The following is a 21,817-nucleotide window of genomic DNA, read 5'->3' as shown; positions in this document are numbered from 1 at the left end:
AGGTGGTGCACCAGCATGGCCGTAGTCCAATGACTGAAACAAGTAAAAGAAAGACAGTTTGAACTAGTAGTTCAGTTGAGTTCATTTGCACCAAGAAAATATTGAAATATTGACCAATCAGCAAGGAGATATTGCTTTTGTTTCAATTATGATTTGGCACTGAATATTTCATCATTAATTGGTTATGAAACCTTGCTTGCATATTGTATATCTTTAATTTCCTCTCCAATTAATAATGTAAGACATTCAATCAGTAATAAACTTTTGCATGTGTGTGTGTATTTCTTTGTGTCTGTATCTTTCTTTATGTTTTTATGCATGTGTGTCTGTCTCTACATGTTAGATTATTTTGTAATATGGCCTGCTGTTTGTGAATTTGTGAAGGAATTTACAGCGAACCTAATCAAAATACCGTTAAACTCACTCGGCTATTTAAACAAGTTGAATTTACTTAGTACAGTTCTACTGAGTAAATTAACAGTCATATTTTAAGTATCTGGCAGCTTTGCTTAGCACTCTTTTCCCCTATTTACACTCATACACACATACACACATCCAGTATACCCTAATTTTTATATATTATGTATAATGTATTATAAATGTACACAAACACATGACTGTACATTGACTTTATTTTCCTTTTACAGCAACAGACAGGGCAAACTATGCCTTGGATTACTTACAAGAAGCTGATCTTGCCAAATACGATGGGTAAGTGGACATAGAAATCAATAAAGATATTTTTTTGTTTAACTTTACTATGGATGGGTTTCGTCTTGTTTATCTTACTTAATGTATTTATATGTGTGTCTGTGGGAGAGGGAGAGAGAGGAAAAAGAGAAAGTCTGTCTGCAATCATATATGATTTCTAGCCATCACCATTGCTTCTATTGTAGTTTTTCATTTTTGATTTGCTAAACAAAGAAGAGTTATCCAATATTATGTCTAATGTTGATTCTGACAGAAGTGTGTGTGTGTGAGAGAGAGAGAGTGAGAGATGAACAAAAAAAATTTCCAGATGAGTCAAGAGATCTTGGATAAATTGAAGGCATTAGTAACCAGGAAGAATTCTTACTAAATAAGAAACAAAAACTCCCATTCCAAACCATGGGAGTAGTGGATTTTTATTTTATTCTCTTAGATCCAGTGAAGTACATTGGCACCCTTTACAAAGGCTTGGTAGCTTTACAGATATTTTTATATATATTAGTCTGGGGAAGAGGTGCTGAACTCATAAGCCTTATAGATCCTTTCTAACTGGTGATGTAACTGTTGTCCTTTAACTCCTGGTCAGCCCTGCCTGAAAAATAGCCTTGCAATGTAATGCATTGTAACTAATTTTTCGGATTGATATAGTGATCTAAGACTACATTATCTAATGTGTCTTTTCATTATCAAGATGCTAGGGTATAAGTTGAGGGAGAGTATCCAGCTGTAGAAACACTGCCAGATCAGACTGGAGCCTGGTGCAGCCTCCTGGCTTCCTAGACCCCGGTTGAACCGTCCAACCCGTGCTAGCATGGAAAGCGGACGTTAAATGATGATGATTGCTTTGGTAGGTTTCTCAAGGATGAGAGACCATTGGTGTGAGACAAAGATTATGAGACTTTTGATTCCTCGGAAACTGACCATGAAGGCCATTGAGGATGGAAAGAGACGTAAGGGAATAAAGTTTATATATGACTGTCTCTGCAACTTTTGGGATGTTGAAAGCGAGGGCTGGTATAATGTCAGCTTGTGAGAAACCATTATGTATGTTGTATTTGTGTTGCCTTTTCTGACAAAGAAAATATTGTTGTTGTTTTCAGGATTGTCTGTGTGGGTGGTGATGGGATGTTTACAGAACTTTTAAATGGATTGCTCATAAGAACACTGAAAGACAATGGGAATGCGCAACCCTGTCGTGACACAACTCCTATACAGCCAGACTTAAGGATAGGCATCATTCCAGCAGGTAAGTACACTCTAACCGGCCTATGAAATGGGTTTCTTTTCTTTGATATTGGTCACTTAACATGTTGTTAAAATTCGGAGACATGACAATTCTGTGGTTGGTTTGTCCAACCCATGCTAGCATGGAAAGCGGACGTTAAACGATGATGATGATGAGAATGATGATGATGAAAAGCTTTTCACTCTTGTTATATATCATGTTGTGATCTTTGCGTTATTCTAAGTTAGACAGAGGAGGAGAGGTAGTGTGCCTGATGTTTTGCAGCTCCCTCCCCACAGACTGTAAATAACAAAACAAACATTCTTTCGCATTTTTGTATTGCCAATATGTTACCAAATGACCAATGGCTACTTTCACCATTGCGCAGTTCTTCTGTTACAGAGGTACCATGGTCTTTTCTCTTATTCGACTAAAAAAAAAAAACTGAAAAATGAATAGGAAATTTGGAAAATAGATGTGTAGTGGAATCATGACAACTTGGAATAGCATCTTCAATGTCTTACACCTCCAGTCATATCATGTATGAATATACAGTGGAAGCCTAGTTGGCAGAATCCACCTTGTGCAATGCTGTTTCTTTGTGCCACACCCACCCAGCTGTAGCAATTTTATCCTTCCCCCTTCCATCCCCCCTCTCTCTCTCTCTCTCACCAGTATTACAGTTTCATCTAGTCTATCTATTTTATGTAAACACATTGTTCTACCACTCCTCATGTTTGCCGTTCTCATTATTTCCTTTTCTCTCATTTTTCAATATGTGTGTTGAGCAGTGCGCTTTCTGTCATACATTTCTAAAGAGGAATAAATAGCAAAAAAAAACCCCTCCCCATCTCTCTTTCGCTTTCCCTTTCTCTCTCGCCTTCTCTCTCCCCCCTTTCTCCCCCATCTCCCCCCTCTTCTCAGTTGCATATTTCCCCATTTTCATTATTTAAAGAAAATATTTAATGTGTCAGTGTGAGTTATTTATTTTTTTATAGTTTTTTTTTTTAATTCTATTTCATCTATTTTATAGTTTTGTTATCTTTATTCATTATTCATTAATGTATTTGTGACACAGAAAACCTTCCACATCATCATAATTTAGTTTCCTTTCTTTCTTGAATTTTTGAATCACTATTTTTGAATACAACCATACCCTCATTACCATCATCACATTCATATTCACACACGTTCTTTTTCCTTTAAAACTTGCCTAGGTTGGCTGAGTTTTCTCTAGCACACTGTTTCGTCACTTGTTGCAGCCTCTTGTCATCATCTCTTTCATGAGACTCAGCCTCTTGAGATAAGCACTCACTACCTCTTCCCATATCTTCTTCTTCCGCAGGGTTCCTTCCACATGAATCACTAGGCACTTCACTTTTTTTTACGCAACTGTTATCCTCCACACACATCACCCATCAATGCAGCCTCCTTCCTTGTACACTGTCTGATTCCTCTTCTGTCTGGATTTTGTATTTATCAGCTGTAGTCGCTCACTAATTGAACCTGATAAATTTTGCAAATGTATATACAAATATGTTTATGTATAAGATGTATGAGAATGTCATCCGAGCATGATCGTTGCCAGAGCATCTGACTGGCTTCTGCGCCGGTGGCACATAAAAAGCACCATCTGAGTGTGATCATTACCAGCGTTGCCTTACTGGCATGTGAAAAATCATTCAAGCAAGGTCGTTGCCAGTGCCGCAGGACTGGCTCTTGTGCAGGTGGCACGTAAAAAACACCATTTGAGCGTGGCTGTTGCCAGTACCACCTGACTGGCCCTCGTGCTGGTGGCATGTAAAAGCACCCACTACCATCTTGGAGTGGTTGGCATTAGGGAGGGCATCCAGCTGTAGAAACTCTGCCAGATCAGATTGGAGCCTGGAGCAGCCATCTGGTTCACCAGTCCTCAGTCAAATCATCCAACCCATGCCAGCATGGAAAGCAAACGTTAAATGATGATGATGTTGATGATGATAAGGTGCCACACAATGGGACTGAACCCTACTCTGTGTGGTTGGGAAATATGCTTCTCAACACCTACACCTATGTATGGTTAGTCGATATTATTCCATAAGGAGCATAGGGCCAGTTTCCCAGTTCCTTTGATGTATATATTCCTCCCTGAGTGGACTGGAGCCACGCGAAATGAAGTGTTTAGCTCAAGAACACAACACATCATCTGGACCAGGAATTGAAACCACAAGCTTACAAGCATCAGTTCTACATCCTAACCACTAAGCTATGTCCCTCCACCCTACACATTCGTAACATATAAATACAATTGCTATACAATAAAACAATATTGATATAAGAGTTGGTTAATTAACAAGAAAAAGATTGGAGTAGAAAAACACATTAATCCATAATGCTGCATTCTTTTACTTCTTAATGGACTCATCTCTGATTTGGCTGAGACTATTGATATCTCTCTTTTGGAATGTTTTCTTCACATTCTTAAACAGAACCTCTGTTTATGTTTGCCAAGCCTCAACATTTTCTTGGATTCCAATGTTTTTTTTTTATTTGTAATCATGGAAAATCAAATGGAATTAACAGAATGCGTTTGCCAGAAATGTGGCTTGATTGAATCCTGTCTTTGGCAGTGTGACATCTTCTTCCTATACTATTACTACTGTAGCCAGTAAAGGAGGTTTTACATGGTCGCTTGAATTGCTAAAATAGCAGCCAAGCTTCCTTAAAGTCGTGTTTTAATGTCTTAAAAAATATTGAAAACTTACACACATTGAGGAATGTTGTTAAATACTTGCTAAACAAATGCTTAGGAAGAGCTAAACAACAACTTCTAAATATTACGTCATCATCATCATTTAACGTCCATTGTCCATGCTGGCATGGGTTGGATGGTTTGAATGGGCTGGCACTCTGGAAGGCTGCACCAGACTCCAGTCTGATATGGCATGGTTTTTCTATAGCTGGATGCCCTTCTTATGTCAACCAGTCCGAGAGTGTAATGGGTGCTTTTACATGCTATTTGTGTGACACCAGGGTGCTTTTATGTGCCACCGGCATGGGTGCCAATTTGGGTGACACCAGTATCTGCCACGGCTGTGATTTCACTTGGTTTAATGGATCTTCTTCTCAAGCACAACATAGTACCAAAGGTCTCAGTCATTGCCTCTGTAAATCAATATTATAAATATTTATCTTATGTTTCAATCATTAAACTATGGCCATGCTGGGACACCACCTTGAAGCAGTTTAGTTAAATGAATAACCCTGGTACTTATTCCATCGATCTCTTTTGCCAAACTACTATGTTATGGGGTCTTAATCACACCAATACCAGATGTCAAGCAATAGTGAGGGACAAATACAGACACAAAGACACACATACACAAAGACACACATACACACACTCATATATATAACTGGCTTCTTACAGTTTCCATCTACCAAATCAACCCAGAAGTCTTTCATCAGCCTGAGGCTAGAGTAGAAGACACTTCCTCAAGGTGCCACGCAGTGGAATTGAACCCAGAACCATGTCGTTGGGAAGCAAACTTCTTATCACACAGCCATGCCTATACCTATATGCATTATCATAGTAATAATAATGGTAAGAGATGCACATGTGAGTGATTGCACTTGGAGTGCTGTCTGCCAGTCCTCTAATCTTTCTGAACCTTTGTCTAGTTCCAGTGAGAGCAATATTCAGCAGTGTCTTCCCACTTTGCAATTTTCATAGAAAGAAACTTCAACGGTGGTGCATCAGCATGGCCACAACTCTGAGTTGAAACCTAAAAAAAAAAATCTCTCTCTCTTAAGCATTTTGAAATAGAGATGTGGTTTTCTTGCTGGAGGCCAGTTCATCATACAGCAGGTCTTTTGGGATCCTCCCATCTGTCATTTAGCGTACATGGCCAAGCCAGTGGAGGCATCATTGTTCTGGTTGGCTGACTCTATAGTTAAAAGCAGTGCAGATCCACGGTATCATGACTCTAAATGGGTGTCTTGGAAGGTTTAGTCAAACTGATTAACCCCTACTTACTTTTGATTATCTTTTTGCTGAGCTACTAAGTTATGGGGATGTAAACAAACCAACATTGGTTGTCAAGTAGTAGTGGTGGGGAATACATAACACACACACACAACTGGCTTCCACACAGTTTTCCCCCCAATCAAATTCACTCACAAGTGTCTTCTACTATAGCCCAGGACTGTATCAGACACTTGCCCAAGGTGCCACACACTGTGATTGAACCCAGAACCACATTGTTGCAAATTGAGCTGCTCAACTACACAGCCATACCTGCACCTGATAAATTTATTATTTTTTAAGCTTACTTATCTGTGTTTTTTTATCCGTTTCTTTCAAGGTTCTACAGATACAGTTGTCTATTCAACAGTTGGTATCAATGACCCTGTAACATCAGCCTTACATATCATTACCGGTAAGACTTCCTCAACATAATTATTTTCATTTCTGTCTTTTTACCCTTATAGCTAAGTTATATTCTCTGACAATGGATTATGATGCTGTGAGAGAGAAAATAGATGATGTTCATCAGGGCTAGGGTTACGAAGAAACAACAATAATGTTATTAATAATTTCTTGCACAGGAGCAGTGATTCAGATTTTGGTTTACTTTATCCTATTGGCCCTTGAAAAGATGAAAGGCAAACTGAACCTTCAAAGTCAACCCAGAATGTAAACAGTCGGAAGAAATGCTGCTCAGCATTTTGTCCCCTTTTTCTCTCCATCAATAATCCTTTTTACTACAGGCACCAGACCAGACCAGAAATTTTGTAGGAGAGAGAGCTAGTCGATTACATTAAGCCCCCAGTACTAGGCTGGTGTTTGTGGAGGCGCAATGGCCCAGTGGTTAGGGCAGCGGACTCGCGGTTGTAGGATCGCGGTTTCGATTCCCAGACCAGGCATTGTGATTGTTTATTGAGTGAAAACACCTAAAGCTCCATGAGGCTCTGGCAGGGAGTGGTGGTGAACCCTGCTGTACTCTTTCACCACAACTTTCTCTCACTCTTTCTTCCTGTTTCTGTTGTACGTGTATTTCAAAGGGCCAGCCATGTCATGCTGAATCTCCCCGAGAACTACGTTAAATGTACACGTGTCTGTGGAGTGCTCAGCCACTTGCATGTTAATAAATGAGCTGCGATGTCACAAGTGCCAAGCTGTATCTGCCTTTTCCTTGGATAACATCGGTGCATGGAAAGGGGAGGCTGGTATGCGTGGGCGACTACTGGTCTTCCATAAACAACCTTGCCCCGACTTGTGCCTGGGAGGGTAACTTTCTAGGTGCAATCCCATGGTCATTCATGGTCAACTAGGCTGGTGTTTATTTCATTGACCCCGAAAGGATGAAAGGTAAAGTCAACCTCAAAGAATTTGGACTGAGAACATAATGAGGGGCAAAATGTCACAAAGCATGTTGGCCAGTAATGCTTATGGTTTTGCCAGTTTGCCACCTTTCTCTACTAGCTTAATGGAAATGTTGTGTCTGGGGAGAGTCATTTTCTTTTTGTGCCTTATAATTTAACACACTCACCAGTAAAATTTCCACTTATTCCTTGTTTTTGTTTTTATTCAATAGTCTTTCAAGACTATTGAAAAAGTTGCAAGATGCAATGACAATTTTAGGAAAATGAAAATAAGGAATAAGTGGAAATTTTACTGGTGAGTGTGTTAAATTATAAGGCACAAAAAAAAATGACTCTCCCCAGACACAACAAAATATGCTTCAACACACAAACTCAAATAAAGAATCTTGCAAACCAAATCCAAAAACGAAATATTAATGGAAATTATTAAAATAAAAATGTGTGCAAATTGTGAACTTTCTCGAAATAGGAGGAAAAAAACAGAGCTAAGGTAATAAATTTGTCCTCAAAAATATTTTTAAAATTTTGCTTTAATATTCAGATTCTTTTTACTTGCTTCAGTTTGCCTTGCTGGACAATATATGAATGGGTTAGCCAGCTGGCCAGTCAGAAGGACCCTATCATCTTGGCATTAGGAAGGGCATCCAGCTGTAGAAACTCTGCCAGATCAAGATTGGAGCCTGGTGCAGCCATCTGGTTCGCCAACCCTCAGTCAAAATCCTCCAACCCATGCTAGCATCGAAAGTGGACGTTAAATGATGATGATGATGATAGAGAAAGGATATATTAGATAGTCTTAGATGCACTATGTTTGAAAAAAAATATGGAGTGGTCATAACTGGAATGTTTTCGATCATAAGTCTATTTTGTTAGGACTGATCCGAGACTAAACAACAACAACCTTAGTCCTTGAAAAGAAATTAAATATTTTTTTTTCTCTCAGGCTTCTGTTAAGAAACTAATCAGTTAATTTCCATTCAAATGAAATCCTTGTGTTTGCTAAATTTATAAATAGTCTTGAACAGTTATTCTATGTAAACTATTCCTTGTAAAAAAAAAATAATAAAATTGACACCTGTTTCAAAAATAAAGACACCTTTTGTGTACATAAATTTCTAATTAACTTTATGTAGGTGATCATTAATTTCGTTTTTAATATTTTGTAATGAATTCAATGCAAAACTTAAAAGGAAAAATTAAGAGATGTTAATACAGTTAATTAGAAATTCATGTATACAAAACATTATTTTCCAAACAGGTGTCATTCTACTTGAAATGATTTTAATAGTTAACTTAGTTCAGGTGATATGAATGAGAAAACGAAATAAAACTTGAATGAAAACACGGCTTTGCAAGTGTTTAGCTTAATCAATAAATGGATTATTGAAATCAATGTGTTTTTATCATCTCAATAGTAAATAAATTTGTTCCAGCACACTTCAACATTCATTTACTTTGCGAATATATTTTCATGTGAAGGCATGTGGTTTAATCGTTAGGATATTTGGCTCAAGATTGTAAGGTTGCGAGTTTGATTTCTGGCAACATGTTGTGTCCTTGGGCAAGATACTTCATTTCACAATGCCCCAGTCCACTCAGGTCGCAAAAACAAGTTGTACCTGTAATTCAAAGGGCCAGCCTTGTCACACTCTGTGTCACGCTGAATCGCCCTGAGAACTACATTAAGGGTACACATGTGTGTGGAGTGCTCAGCTACATGCACATTAATTTTACAAGCAGGTTGTTCCATTGATCAGATCGACAGGAACTCTTGTTGTTGCAATTGACAGAATGCCAATTTTATTTTTTTTTAAATATGCTGAGACCCCCCTTTGGTCATGAATGACCATGGGTTTGCACCTAGAAAGTTACCTTCCGAGGCACAAGTCTGAGCAAGGTTGTTTATGGAAGACCAGCAGTCACCCATGCATACCAGCCTCCCCTCTCCACACCACAGTTGTTATCCAAGGAAAAGGCAAAGGCTGATACAGCTTGGCACCTGTGACGTCGCAACTCATTTCTACAGCTGAGTGAACTGGAGCAACGTGAAATAAAGTGTCTTGAGCAAGACACGCAGCCCGGTGTGGGATTCAAACTCACAACCTCATTATCATAAGCTTGATGCTCTAACCACTGAGCCATGCGCCTTCACAGAAAAGAATTAGGTAGTGATCTACTATCATCATCACTATTATAATTATTGTAGGTATCTTAATGGACCTCAGGATTTGGTTTTAATTCCTAGTGTAATCAAATCACTTTAGTAGTTATGTAAAGTATTAACATTTACTGATTCCAAAGTTTTCGAAAAACCCTGGGAAAGGCATGTATCTTTTCCTTGTAAAGCAGAATATTTGCATATAAATTATTATTATTAATATGGTGAGCTGGCAGAATTGTTAGTGCACTGGACAAAATGCTTAGTGACATTTCATGAGGATCCTTATGTTCTAAGTTCAAATTCCACCAAGGTCAACTTTGCCTTACATCCTTTGGTGGTTGGTAAAATAAGCACCAATTGAGCACTGTGGTCAGTGTAACTGACTTGTCCTTTCCCTCAAAACTGCTGGCCTTGTGCCAAAATTATTATTATTGAGTGAGAGAGTAGTGCATGCCATCAAAGTGACACTGGGGTAAAATATACGAAGCCCAGTATACCCATCATGACTACCTGTCTGATAAGGGTACACTAGGCACATGCATCACAACCACATGTGCGCGACATGGTGATCTCATATCAAGATAAACAGCACATGACCTTACAGGTGGGGCCCAGTTAGAATTTTCTTCTGGTCGAGTAACCCATCCCACTCAAAGGTCCCTGAATAAGGTTGTTTAAGGATGTTGAACGAAACACCCATGTTTCCAGAGGTAAATTATTCAAACCCCAAAGAATTCCTCTAAAATGGCTATGATGCTCCCCCACTACGTCTGCTCATGATCAGAGATGCACATATCGTCAGCCACTAAGGGACATGCTCAACTGTTTATCAAACAACTGATAAGCAAATCTGTAGTATTGAGCAGAATATTTGCTGTAGCCCATCTTTTATACCAAGACAAAACAATGTACATGATAACACTTCCAATCAGTTAAGATCAGAAGCCACGAGAGCCACTGCCTAGTACTGCATCAGGGCATATCATTTATTATTATTATTATTATTGTTATTAATATTATTATTATTATGTTTGACTTTTGCTTTCTATTTGTACAAATTGCCTCCAAGTTTCACCCAGACACTTAAAGTGACAACAAGTTAGAAGTTTAAGTTGTTGCTATGACTAGGGAGCCATATTTTTGGTTTTGCACAAAGTATTGTTCTAGAAAATGTCTGTCAAGACATAAGAAAATTAAGTTTGTTTTAAAAGTAATTTGATTACAAGATGATAGTAGTGTGATCTTAAGATGACAGTAAAAGGCATTTGCTATTGTGTACATTTAAGAGTACTTTTGACAATGTTTACAGGTCTTAAGGCAGTGAGCTGGCAGAATCGTTAGCATGCCAGGCAAAATGCTTAGCACCATTACATCCATCTTTATGTTCTGAGTTCAAATTCCACCAGGGTTGATTTTTGCCTTTCATCCTTTCGGGGTTGATGAAATAAGTACCAGTTACGCACTGGGGTTGATGTAATTGACTAGTCCCTTCCCCCAAAATATCAGACCATGTGCCTATAGTAGAAAGTATTATTATTATTATAATAAGTATATTTTTATCACAGGCTTTCACTGCACTACCGAGCACAGCTCTGTGTGCCTTGGGTATGTGCTGTGGTTTGCTGTGATGCTCTTTTACATAGGATGTGTGCAGTGCCTAGTAGTGCTATTTTCTGCATGTTATATGTACTTGTTAGTCCTGGTGTTTTTGTTATGTATTTGTCTGAATATTTTTTTTATCATACCTAATGTGCCTACTATGATAGGAATTGTTTCTGGTTTTAAACTCCACATTCGAGTTACCTCTATTTCCAGGTCTTTGTTATTGCCAGTAATAATTTTAGCAACATGTAGGCGCGGGCATGGCTGTGTGGTTAGGGAGCTTGCTTCCTAGCTACATGGTTTCGGGTTCAGTCCCACTGCGTGGCACTTTGGGTAGGTGTCTTCCACTATAGCCTCGAGCCGACCGGAGCTTTGTGATTGAATTCGGTAGGTGGAAGTAACTGCCGTGTGTGTATATGTGCGTATAGCTGCTCAGTGCCTCTCCGAAAGAGAGAGAGAGAGAGGGGGTTGCTGTATTCTTAACTCTTTTGTTACCATATTTCTATTGAGATGCTCTGTGTTTCTTTCAATTAATTTTAAATATAACAAAGAATTTAGTAAAATAGCTGAGTTATCATTCAGCTTGTGTTAGGAACATAAATTGTGACTAAGGTTTGGTGGAAGATTTTAATTCAGAACTTATGAAAACAAAATATTTGTACTACAGAGCAAGTTTCAGCCAGGTTGGTATTGAAAGGGTTAATTGTCAGTTTAGTTTATTGTTGCTTGTAGACACAAAATATAAATACTAACATTGCTAAGTTTCCAAAAGTAGTAGTCATGTCATAAACAAGTGTTAACGTTTTTGTCGGAGGTGGAATAGGGGTTCAGCTTGCTTGAGCTGTAAGCGAATTTTTGTTTAACTGAATACAGTTTGTCACCTAATTTAATACTCTAATGCACTTATGAATCAAGTGTTTTATGAATGTAACAGCTGTTAACATATTTGTATTCAAATTTGTCAGAACTTATTAAGAATAGATATTCAGGTCATCATTTTGATTCTTGCTTTTCACTATGCAATTAATGATTTAATTTAATACAATTAATATTGATTTATTAATATTAACTGCATTAATTTATTGATATTAACTGTATTGATATTTAATACTCTTTTGCAATGAGAAAGTAAAAACTATTTGTGTTTTTTTTTTTGTCTTTTTATATTATTATTAGGGGACTCCATGAATATAGACTGCTGTTCTATATACCAAAGGGACCAGCTTGTACGCTATAGTGTTTCATTGGTTGGTTATGGTTATTATGGTGATGTTCTTGCAGACAGTGAAAAATTCCGATGGATGGGTACCAAGCGATATAATTGGTCAGGTAAATCCTGTTTTTAATATTGATTCTCGGTATTGCTGTTATTGTTTTCACTTACACACACACACTAGTGCCTCTGGCATTTTATATCCTGAGTTTAAATCTTACTAAGGCCAACTTTACCTTTCATTTTCTCCAGTGGACAGGCAGAAATGTTAGAACATCAGATGGCTGACTTGTGGTATTTGTTCTGCCTCTTTAAGTTCTGAGTTCAAATCTTGTCATGGCCTCTACTTAAGTCTAGACTTAATCCATCGGTTGGTTTAACACCATTACCTGGTCCTTTGATGCCTTTACTGGAGTCCACTCTGTTGCAAACATTTGGGCGAAGGTTCTTATTTCAAGTGATCTTCCTCTCTCCTTCCTATCAGTCTCAGAGGTTCTGTAAAGAGTTATGAGCACAGCTGTCCCTTCTGAGTAAAGGGACAGAAAAAATATGTGTTGGATGGATGGCCACCACTGTTAGAGATAATGCTAGGCTCTGCTGGCTTAGAAAAGCTACTGTAAGTTGAACTAAGAAAATACAAAACAAAATCTAAGTCAGAAGAGGAAGGGCAGCAACCATTAATATTTCACAGGGCTCGCAATAGTGATGGAGGAAAAGGAAGTGTGTTCTCAGAGTGAAACCTTGTCTAAATGCTTCCAATAGTGTGTACCTTGATAAGGCCACCTAAGGGCCAGCTAGTGATGTCAAACTGAGCAACAGAATAATTCTAACAATGAAAATCACGTACATCCTGTCCATCACCTTCTACCCATCTTTTGTCCCTCATATCCAGGCAGAAAGTTGTCCACTCAAGGCTGTTCGACTTTCAAACTACATGATGGCCTCGTTATTGCTGGCGTCAAGAAAGAAGCACGAGTATATGCTGTAAAGTAGTTAGGAAGGGTATCCAATTGTAGAAACCTTGCCAAAGCAGACACTGGAACATAATGCAGTCCTTGGGCCTATAAGATCCTGTCAATCCATCCAACCCATGCCAGTATGGATCTTGAATGTTAAATGATAATGATGATATATATATCATCATCATTTAGCATCTGCTTTCCATGCTAGCATGGGTGGGACTATATATATATATATATATGAATTCAGTGGAGGCACAATGGCCCAGTGGTTAGGGCAGCAGACGCACGGTCGGAGGATCGCGGTTTCAATTCCCAGATTGGGTGTTGTGTGTGTTTATTGAGCGAAAACACCTAAAAGCTCCATGAGGCTCCGGCAGGGGATGGTGGCGACTCCTGTTATACTCTTTCGCCCCAACTTTCTCTCACTCTTTCTTCCTGTTTCTTGAGTAACACTGCGATAGATTCGCGTCCCGTCCAGCTGGGAGGAACACATACGCCACAGAAACCGGGAAACCAGGCCCATGAGCCTGGTTAGGCTTGAAAGGGGTGCATAAATAAATGAAAATATATATGGATATGACTGTTACCATTCCCTGGTATTGTCAGCAGAGAGCTGTAGAATTGAACCTAATGAAATTTGCACTTAGAAATATTCAAGAGATAACAGTGTTGGTACCATGAAGTTGTGTCTTCTACACTATTTCTACACCATTCTACTGTCTTCAAAGTGAAAAATACAAAATTTTTCTATGAAAGATCTTGTGAGATTTGTTTCTATTTCTGCCAAGGTCTTTCTAACAATGTTGTTGGTACCCTTTGATGGTTTGTAAGTGGAACGGAGCCAATTATAAAGTAATGAGTTTTTCTGATTGTTTGTTAACTATGTAAAAAAAACAAAAACAAATCAATATTTCTGATAGACACTTGTCTGTGTTTGTAATTTTTTAATTCATTTCCTTTTCGTTTTTTTTCTATTATGAGTCATTAGTAAATATAATTATCAGAAGTGGAAAAATTATAATTATATAATTATTACAATTATAGAAGTGTGAATGATATATGCACTACACACTATTAACCAAGTAGAGGTGGCATATTGATATTTAGAAATCTCTCTTTGCTATTATTACATGTAGTTAGACAAACTTCTTTAGTTCCTTATTCAGTTACTGTTGGTAATTATTCCAACAATTAGCATTAATTCCAAAGCTAGACCATATTAACAATGAAACACCAGAGGGGAAAGGCTCAAATGCATGCAAGCACATAAAGTAGGTGTTTGAAATGAACAAATGTCTAGCTTTGTTGCTAAGGGCAATGTATGTCTTGTTTTAGGGACCAACGAAATATGTTTCCATAAACGTGGCTGTGTTGCTAAGAAGTTTGCTTCACAACTGCATGGGCCCAAGTTCAATCTCACTGTGCAAGCATCTTATAATTTGTATTTTAGCTTTGAGTTAACCAACACATTGATAAAAATCAAATGGAAATTGTAGTTAAGACACGTGTGCTGGTGACACATAAAAAGCACCGTCCGAACATGGCAGATGCCAGTGCCGCCTGACTGGTGTCCGTGTCGGTGACACATAAAAGCACCAACCGATCGTGGCCGTTTGCCAGCCTCATCTGGCCCCTGTGCTGGTGGCACGTAAAAAGCACCCACTACACTCATGGAGTGGTTGGCGTTAGGAAGGGCATCCAGCTTTAGAAACACTGCCAAATCAGACTGGAGCCTGGTGCAGCCTCCATGGCTTACCAGACCCCGGTCGAACCTTCCAACCCATGCTAGCATGGAAAACGGACGTTAAATGATGATGAGGATGATTGTCCCTGGAATTTGATAGACAGATATTTTACCGAAGCACATTGCATATGTAGGTGTGTCTGTGTGCATTTGTCCTTCATCTATGTATGTACCAACAAAGATATAAACATCAGAAAGAAAGCAATTCTGTATTATAAGTGAAGTTCCTTGAGATATTATTCTGCATTGAGTTACAGATGCTCCCTTGTCACTCCTTGTCACCATCAGAAGTGCAACAAATCAGCAACTAGCCTGCTAGAAACCAGTAATTAACAACTGTATTTTTTGTCTAAACATTATAAAATAATTAGTTTTTAGACTCGAGTTGAATCACAACAGTTATTTGTAATGAATATATGTAAAAGGTTTGGATTTTTACCCATAAGAGGGAATAAACTTAAAGATAGGCGCAGGAGTGGCTGTGTGGTAAGTAGCTTGCTTACCAACCACATGGTTCCGGGTTCAGTCCCACTGCGTGGCACCTTGGGCAAGAGTCTTTTACTATAGCTTCGGGCCGACCAAAGCCTTGTGAGTGGATTTGGAAGACGGAAACTGAAAGAAACCCATCGTATGTATATATATATATATATACATGTATATGTTTGTGTGTCTGTGTTTGTCCTCCCCCCACCCACTCAAACATTGCTTGACAACCGATGCTGGTGTGTATATGTCCCCATTACTTAGCGGTTCAGCAAAAGAAACCGATAGAATAAGTACTATGCTTACAAAGAATAAGACCTGGGGTTGATTTGCTTGACTAAAGGCAGTGCTCCAGTATGGCCACAGTCAAATGACTGAAACAAATAAAAGAATAAAAGAAAAGAAAAGAAAGAAAGAAAGAACATTTGAAAGACTGAAACCAAGGATCTACAGGATTATTTATCTGCAAGACTGGTAGATTGCAATGAAGTATTGCACTGTTTCCAAGTGGACCTTACTTTCCATAGCACCACACTTTGATGGATAGTGTAGTAAGTAAAAAAAAAAATCATCCAGTGATTGCTGCTACATAGGATGGGATTGAACCCATAAGTAATATATCTGTGTGTACCTTATAAACTGGTGTGTAATCAACTATCTTCCATCTCTCTCCTATTCTTGATTTATAACTGATCGTGGCCGCTGCCAGCCTCCTCTGGCACCTGTGCCGGTGGCACGTAAAAAGCACCCACTACACTCACGGAGTGGTTGGCATTAGGAAGGGCATCCAGCTGTAGAAACACTGCCAGATCAGACTGGAGCCTGGTGCGGAAAACGGACATTAAACGATGATGATGATGATGATGATGATGATGATAAGCATTGAATTTTGAGAGGTCTTGGTGACTGAAGGAATTTCAAGACTAGTAAAGAAACCAGATGAACTTTATAGTTTTATTTTGAAGTTAAACCTATCTCCCCCTTTTCTTATAGCTCTGTTTTGAAGTTGAACCCATCTCCCCATTTTTTTTAACCTGTTTTGGAGTTGAACCCATCTCCCCTTTACAGTCAGAAGACCTCAATGTAGCTATAATTGTCATTGTCTATTTCACTTGAGTGAAAGGTTGATAATGTTGGTAGAGCTTTGAGCATAATACTTTCCACTATTTAGTGACATTGTTTTGCATTCTGAGTTCAAATCCCATTGGATTAGACTTTGTCTTTCACCATTCTGGTGTTGACAAAGTAAGTACCATTCAGATAGTGTAGCCGGTGTAATTGATAACCTTCTGCCTAATGTGAGGCCTCATGCCTATGGTAGAAACTGTTGTTGCTTACTTGATGTGTGATTTGGCTGTTGTTTCCCATGTTGGTTTGCCTTGTTATTGTTGGTGCTTGTTACTCAATACTGAACATTCATATATGAGTAAGGAGGGATTTTATTCAGTTTAAATATCTACACTTTTGTTTGGCCACTGCAAAATAGGAAGTTTTACTTGCAATGCCACTCCCAACTTGCTCTGACCTCTTAACCAAAAAGATCTTAATCTATTAGATTAGGTTGTCATGCATATATGCCTGTGTTTGTTCTTGTTTGATATGAAAGTGTTGAAGAAAATCAGGCAACTATTTGTTTTAATGATAATGCATATCTTGGTTACCATTTGTTGTTGCTTTGTGCCAATGATCAAGTAAAGCCAATAATCAAGGCCATTCCAGCTGTGACTATCACTTGTTTTTCTTTTCGCAATATCAGTATCTAGGACTTTGTCATCCAACTTGCCCATCTTCATATTTTCATGATATTAGTGTGTGATTTTAAGGAGATTTGGTTGATGTTTCTGTTAGCTTAGGAAAAATTGTGAAAAGTCATCCGTTTGTGTTTTGTCTCAAGTAGAAATCATCCAGTACACTGGATGATTTTATGATAAGGCGGCGAGTTGGCAGAAACATTAGCATGCCGGGCAAAATGCTGACCGGTATATCGTCTGCCGTTACATTCTGAGTTGAAACTCCGCCGAGGTCGACTTTGCTTTTCATCATTTCAGGGTCGATAAATTAAGTACCAGTTACGCACTGGGGTCGATGTAATCAACTTAATCCCTTTGCCTGTCTTTATTTGGCCCCTTGTGGGCAATAAAGAAATAAGAAATCATCCAGTACACTCTGTAATGTGGCGGCATTAGGAAGGGCATAAAAGCTATGCCAAAGTAAACATTGGAGTTTGATGCAGTCTTCTAACTCACCAGTTCCTGCCGAACCATTTGAGACATGCCAGATGGCAAAACGGATGTTAAATGATGATGATTGTAGAAGTGAACTGGAAACACAGTGTCATTTCTTTTAGTAACTTCATTTAGTTTGTTATGGAAAAATGCTGTTGAGCTGAAACAGAAAAGTGTTAATTGTATAACTGGATATGTGTTAATTATATGAATGGATGTGTGTCAATTATCTAATTGGTTATAATTTAATGAAACAATGGATAATGATGATATGTCAAGTAAGTGCTAGTTTAAATGGGTGAGTGGTCAGATATTCTCATAACCTATATATATATATATATAATCAATAATAATAAAGGGTAAAATTAATTAATAATTAATAATTCCACCAAGTAGTATTCGGCATGTTAAAAGGACCATTTTCGGTAAACTTTAAACAATATTTTTTATAATTATGAGTATAATTATAATTAGAGTTCAGCAAAAAAATTTGCTTCACCACATACCGAACTTTAGAAATAGCAGCCATTTCTTATAGTAGAAGAAATAGCTAAGTTCTTTGACTGCTATTTCTAAAGTTCGTTATGTGGTAAAGCAAATTTTTTTGCTGAACCCTAATTATAATTATACTCATAATAAAAAAAAAAAAAAATATATATATATATATATATACACGAAAGAAGGTTTGAAAATGCAATTTTAAAAGATGTTTATTTACTTTACTGGTTTCACTCTTTAGAAAAAGATTGTCAAAAGTAACATGTAAAAGTTTGGTTGCGTTAATCATTGGTTGTTACAAAATGCTACATTACATATATACAGTCCTTGGTAACAAGAACATGTTAAGGACATAAAAAAGTTTAACAAGTTCATTAAAATATTGGGCACAAAAGATTACAACATAAATATACATTCTCAAGAAAATGTTTAAGATAGTTTCCAGAAGGAATTATTAAAAAGTTCAGTGGAATATTGGTACTGTATCTGTATATTCATACACGCACAGAATATTGGTTGTCACAAAATACTACAATACATATATACATTCTTTGGTAACAACAACATGTTAAGAACATAAAAAAGTTAGACTTATAATTAAAAAACTTCTCTGGCTTTAATGAAATAGTATATTCTTATCATCATCTTCCATTGAACTCATCCAGTCTCTCTTTCCCACCTCCCAATAGATATAGATACAGCATGGCTGTATAGTTAAGAAGCTGCTTTCCCAATCATGCGGTGTTGGGTTCAGTCCCACTGCATGGCCCCTTGGGCCAGTATCTTTTACTTAAATCTCAGGCCAACTAAAACTTTGTGAGTGGATTTGGTATACAGAAACAGAAAGAAGCCTCTGTGTGTGTGTGCTTGTGATTCCTTGTCTGGGCTTCATATGATGGTTGTAAATGAGCATCAGTCGTAAAAGCAATGCTGTTCATTTCTAGTCTTCTATGAGAAAAGGTCTGGCCTTGGGGAAGCGAAGGCCTGTTGAGGCAAGTGAAATCGAAATTGGAATTGAAATCAAATTCGATGACTGGCATCCGTGCTAGTGGAGCACTAAGAGCACCATCTGAGCATGATCGTTGCCAGAGCAGCTAACTGGCGTTCATGCTGGTGGCACGTAGAAAACACCATTCGAGCGTGATCGTTACCAGTGACACCTTACTGGCACTTGTGCCGGTATGCAGGTGACACGTAAAAAAAAAAGACATGAGTTTTTCGTGACCGTTGCCAGTACCGCTTGACTGGCCCTTGTGCCAGTGGCACATAAAAGCACCCACTACACTCTCGGAGTGGTTGGCATTAGGAAGGCATCCAGCTGTAAAAACTCTGCCAGGCCAGATTGGAGCCTGCTGCAGCCATCTGGTTCACCAGTCCTCAGTCAAATCGGCCAACCCATGCTAGCATGGAAAGCGGATGTTAAACAACGATGATGATAATGATGACTTAGAAACAGATGAAAGTCAAGAACAGGAAGGGCATTCTATCAAAGAAAATTTGCCTCAACAAAAAAATCCATCTGACCCATGCAAGAATGGAAAAGTAGATGTTAAACAAAAAAGAAATGATGATAATGGTGATGATACCATTGTCACTCACCGCTATCCCTGACACTACCTGTTATTGTTTACTCTCAGTTTAGTGATGATCAATGAGACTGCCGATCAAAGTCATTTCAATTGGGACTATGCTGTTATTCAGACACAGTGTATCTCGGATCACATTATCCAAAATATTCTCTAAGATAGTGATGTGTGATTTGGCTGTTGTTTTCCATGTTGATTTGCCTTGTTTTTGTTGGTGGTAGTTACTCAATACTGAACATTCATATATGAGTAAGGGATTTTATTCAGTTTAAATATAACATTTATTCATCATCATCATCGTTTAATGTCCGTTTTCCATGCTGGCTTGGGTTGGACTAATTGATTAATTGAATACAAAGCATACTCTTACAAAGAGAGAGAATTCATTTGATTCCAACTTATTTTATTGAACTTCTAAAGTAATTAAAGACAAAGTCAGCTCTAATTAAATTTCACTTTGGGGCTTAGAGGAACAAAACTAAATATAAATTTTAGTCTGCTATTCTTCTCTCTCTCTCTGATGTCTTTCATTGGCCTTAGATATCACATCATAAGGTTGTTGTTTAGCAGAGTTTATGATCACACACAATTTTGGTATTTGAAATACACCTTTACTTATTAAAACCTCAATTTATCATTTATGTAACTCTTTACTCTTTTTTACTCTTTTACTTGTTTCAGTCATTTGACTGCGGCCATGCTGGAGCACCGCCTTTAGTCGAATCAAATCGACCCCAGGACTTATTCTTTGTAAGCCTTGTACTTATTCTATCGGTCTCTTTTGCCGAACCGCTAAGTTACGGGAATCTAAACACACCAACACCAGTTGTCAAACGATGTTGGGGGTACAAACACAGACACACAATATATACACACACATACTTATATATATATACACATATATACGACGGGCTTCTTTCAGTTTCCATCTACCAAATCCACTCACAAGGCTTTCGTCAGCCTGAGGCTATAGTAGAAGACACTTGCACAAGGTGCCATGCAGTGGAACTGAACTCGGAACCATGTGGTTGGTAAGCAAGCTATTTACCACACAGCTACTCCTGAGCCTATATTTAATAATATTTAGAATGAGATTTTAATCTAAATAACACTTTAATATGAGTGGGTTGGTAACAGGAGTTTCCATGAAGTCTTAGGGACAGGAGTGTTGAAAAAGTTAATATTACTTGATTGAATTTTTGTGGTTTAAAAATTTTTTTTTCATTTTCTTTCAGGTTTCAAGAAGTTTCTAGCAAATCAATCCTACCTGGGAGAAGTTTCCTTTCTACCTACCACTGTTCATGACAGTCATCCTCGGGATAACACTCGATGTTTGGCAGGGTAAGTAATCAATACAATAACAACAACAACAGCACCACAAAGTTTTTTTTCTTTTTCTTCCTGACTTTTTATGTGAAGATGTGTGGCTTAGGGCAGTGCTTCTCAATCTAACCAATGTGCCAGGGACTAGTAATATTTGTTAGTAATATTAATTTATACCGGAAACAATATATATAATTTCGTTTTCGGATTTGGTTTGCAAGATTCTTTTTATGAGTTCGTGTGTTGAAGCATATTCTGTTGTGTTTGGGGAGAGTAATTTTCTTTTGTGCCTTATAATGTAACACACTCACCGGTAAAATTTCCACTTTTTTAAAAAAAATTTTACTAAAAATAAGAAAAAGTGGAAATTTTACCAGTGAGTGTGTTACATTATAAGGCATAAAAGAAAATTACTCTCCCCAAACACAATATATATATAATGAATATAATAAAAGTTGACAATTTTTTTTTATCATATATTTATTTCGTAAACAAATAATACAATATTACATAAGCATTTTATAACGTTTCTTTCTTTTCTGGAAACTTGCCGCATACTGGCAGCTGATGGCTTGCGGACCATCACTTTGAGTAGCACTGGGTTAGGGTGTTTCACTGATAATTGTAGGATTGTAGTTTTGATTCCTGAACTGAGTGTTGTGTCCTTGATCAAAACCCTCCATTTCATGTTGCTCCAGCCTGCTTGGCTGTAAATGAGTTCCA

General features: G+C 37.9%; 1 protein-coding gene across 1 annotated transcript in view; it reads left to right on the top strand.

The window, feature by feature from the left end:
* Positions 1 to 21,817, top strand: part of LOC115211130 (ceramide kinase) — a 127,372-nt gene that overhangs the window by 91,347 nt on the left and 14,208 nt on the right. Inside the window, exons 4-8 of the mRNA XM_029780073.2 lie at positions 648 to 711; positions 1,809 to 1,954; positions 6,277 to 6,351; positions 12,237 to 12,389; positions 21,007 to 21,112. Coding sequence (XP_029635933.1) covers positions 648 to 711; positions 1,809 to 1,954; positions 6,277 to 6,351; positions 12,237 to 12,389; positions 21,007 to 21,112 — 544 coding nt within the window. The remainder of the gene's footprint in view (positions 1 to 647; positions 712 to 1,808; positions 1,955 to 6,276; positions 6,352 to 12,236; positions 12,390 to 21,006; positions 21,113 to 21,817) is intronic.

Source organism: Octopus sinensis, linkage group LG1, assembly GCF_006345805.1.
Source record: "Octopus sinensis linkage group LG1, ASM634580v1, whole genome shotgun sequence".
NCBI classification, from domain to species: Eukaryota; Metazoa; Mollusca; class Cephalopoda; order Octopoda; family Octopodidae; genus Octopus; species Octopus sinensis.
The sequence above is the reverse complement of the archived record's forward strand: the minus strand, read 5'-3'. Positions and strand labels throughout refer to the sequence as shown.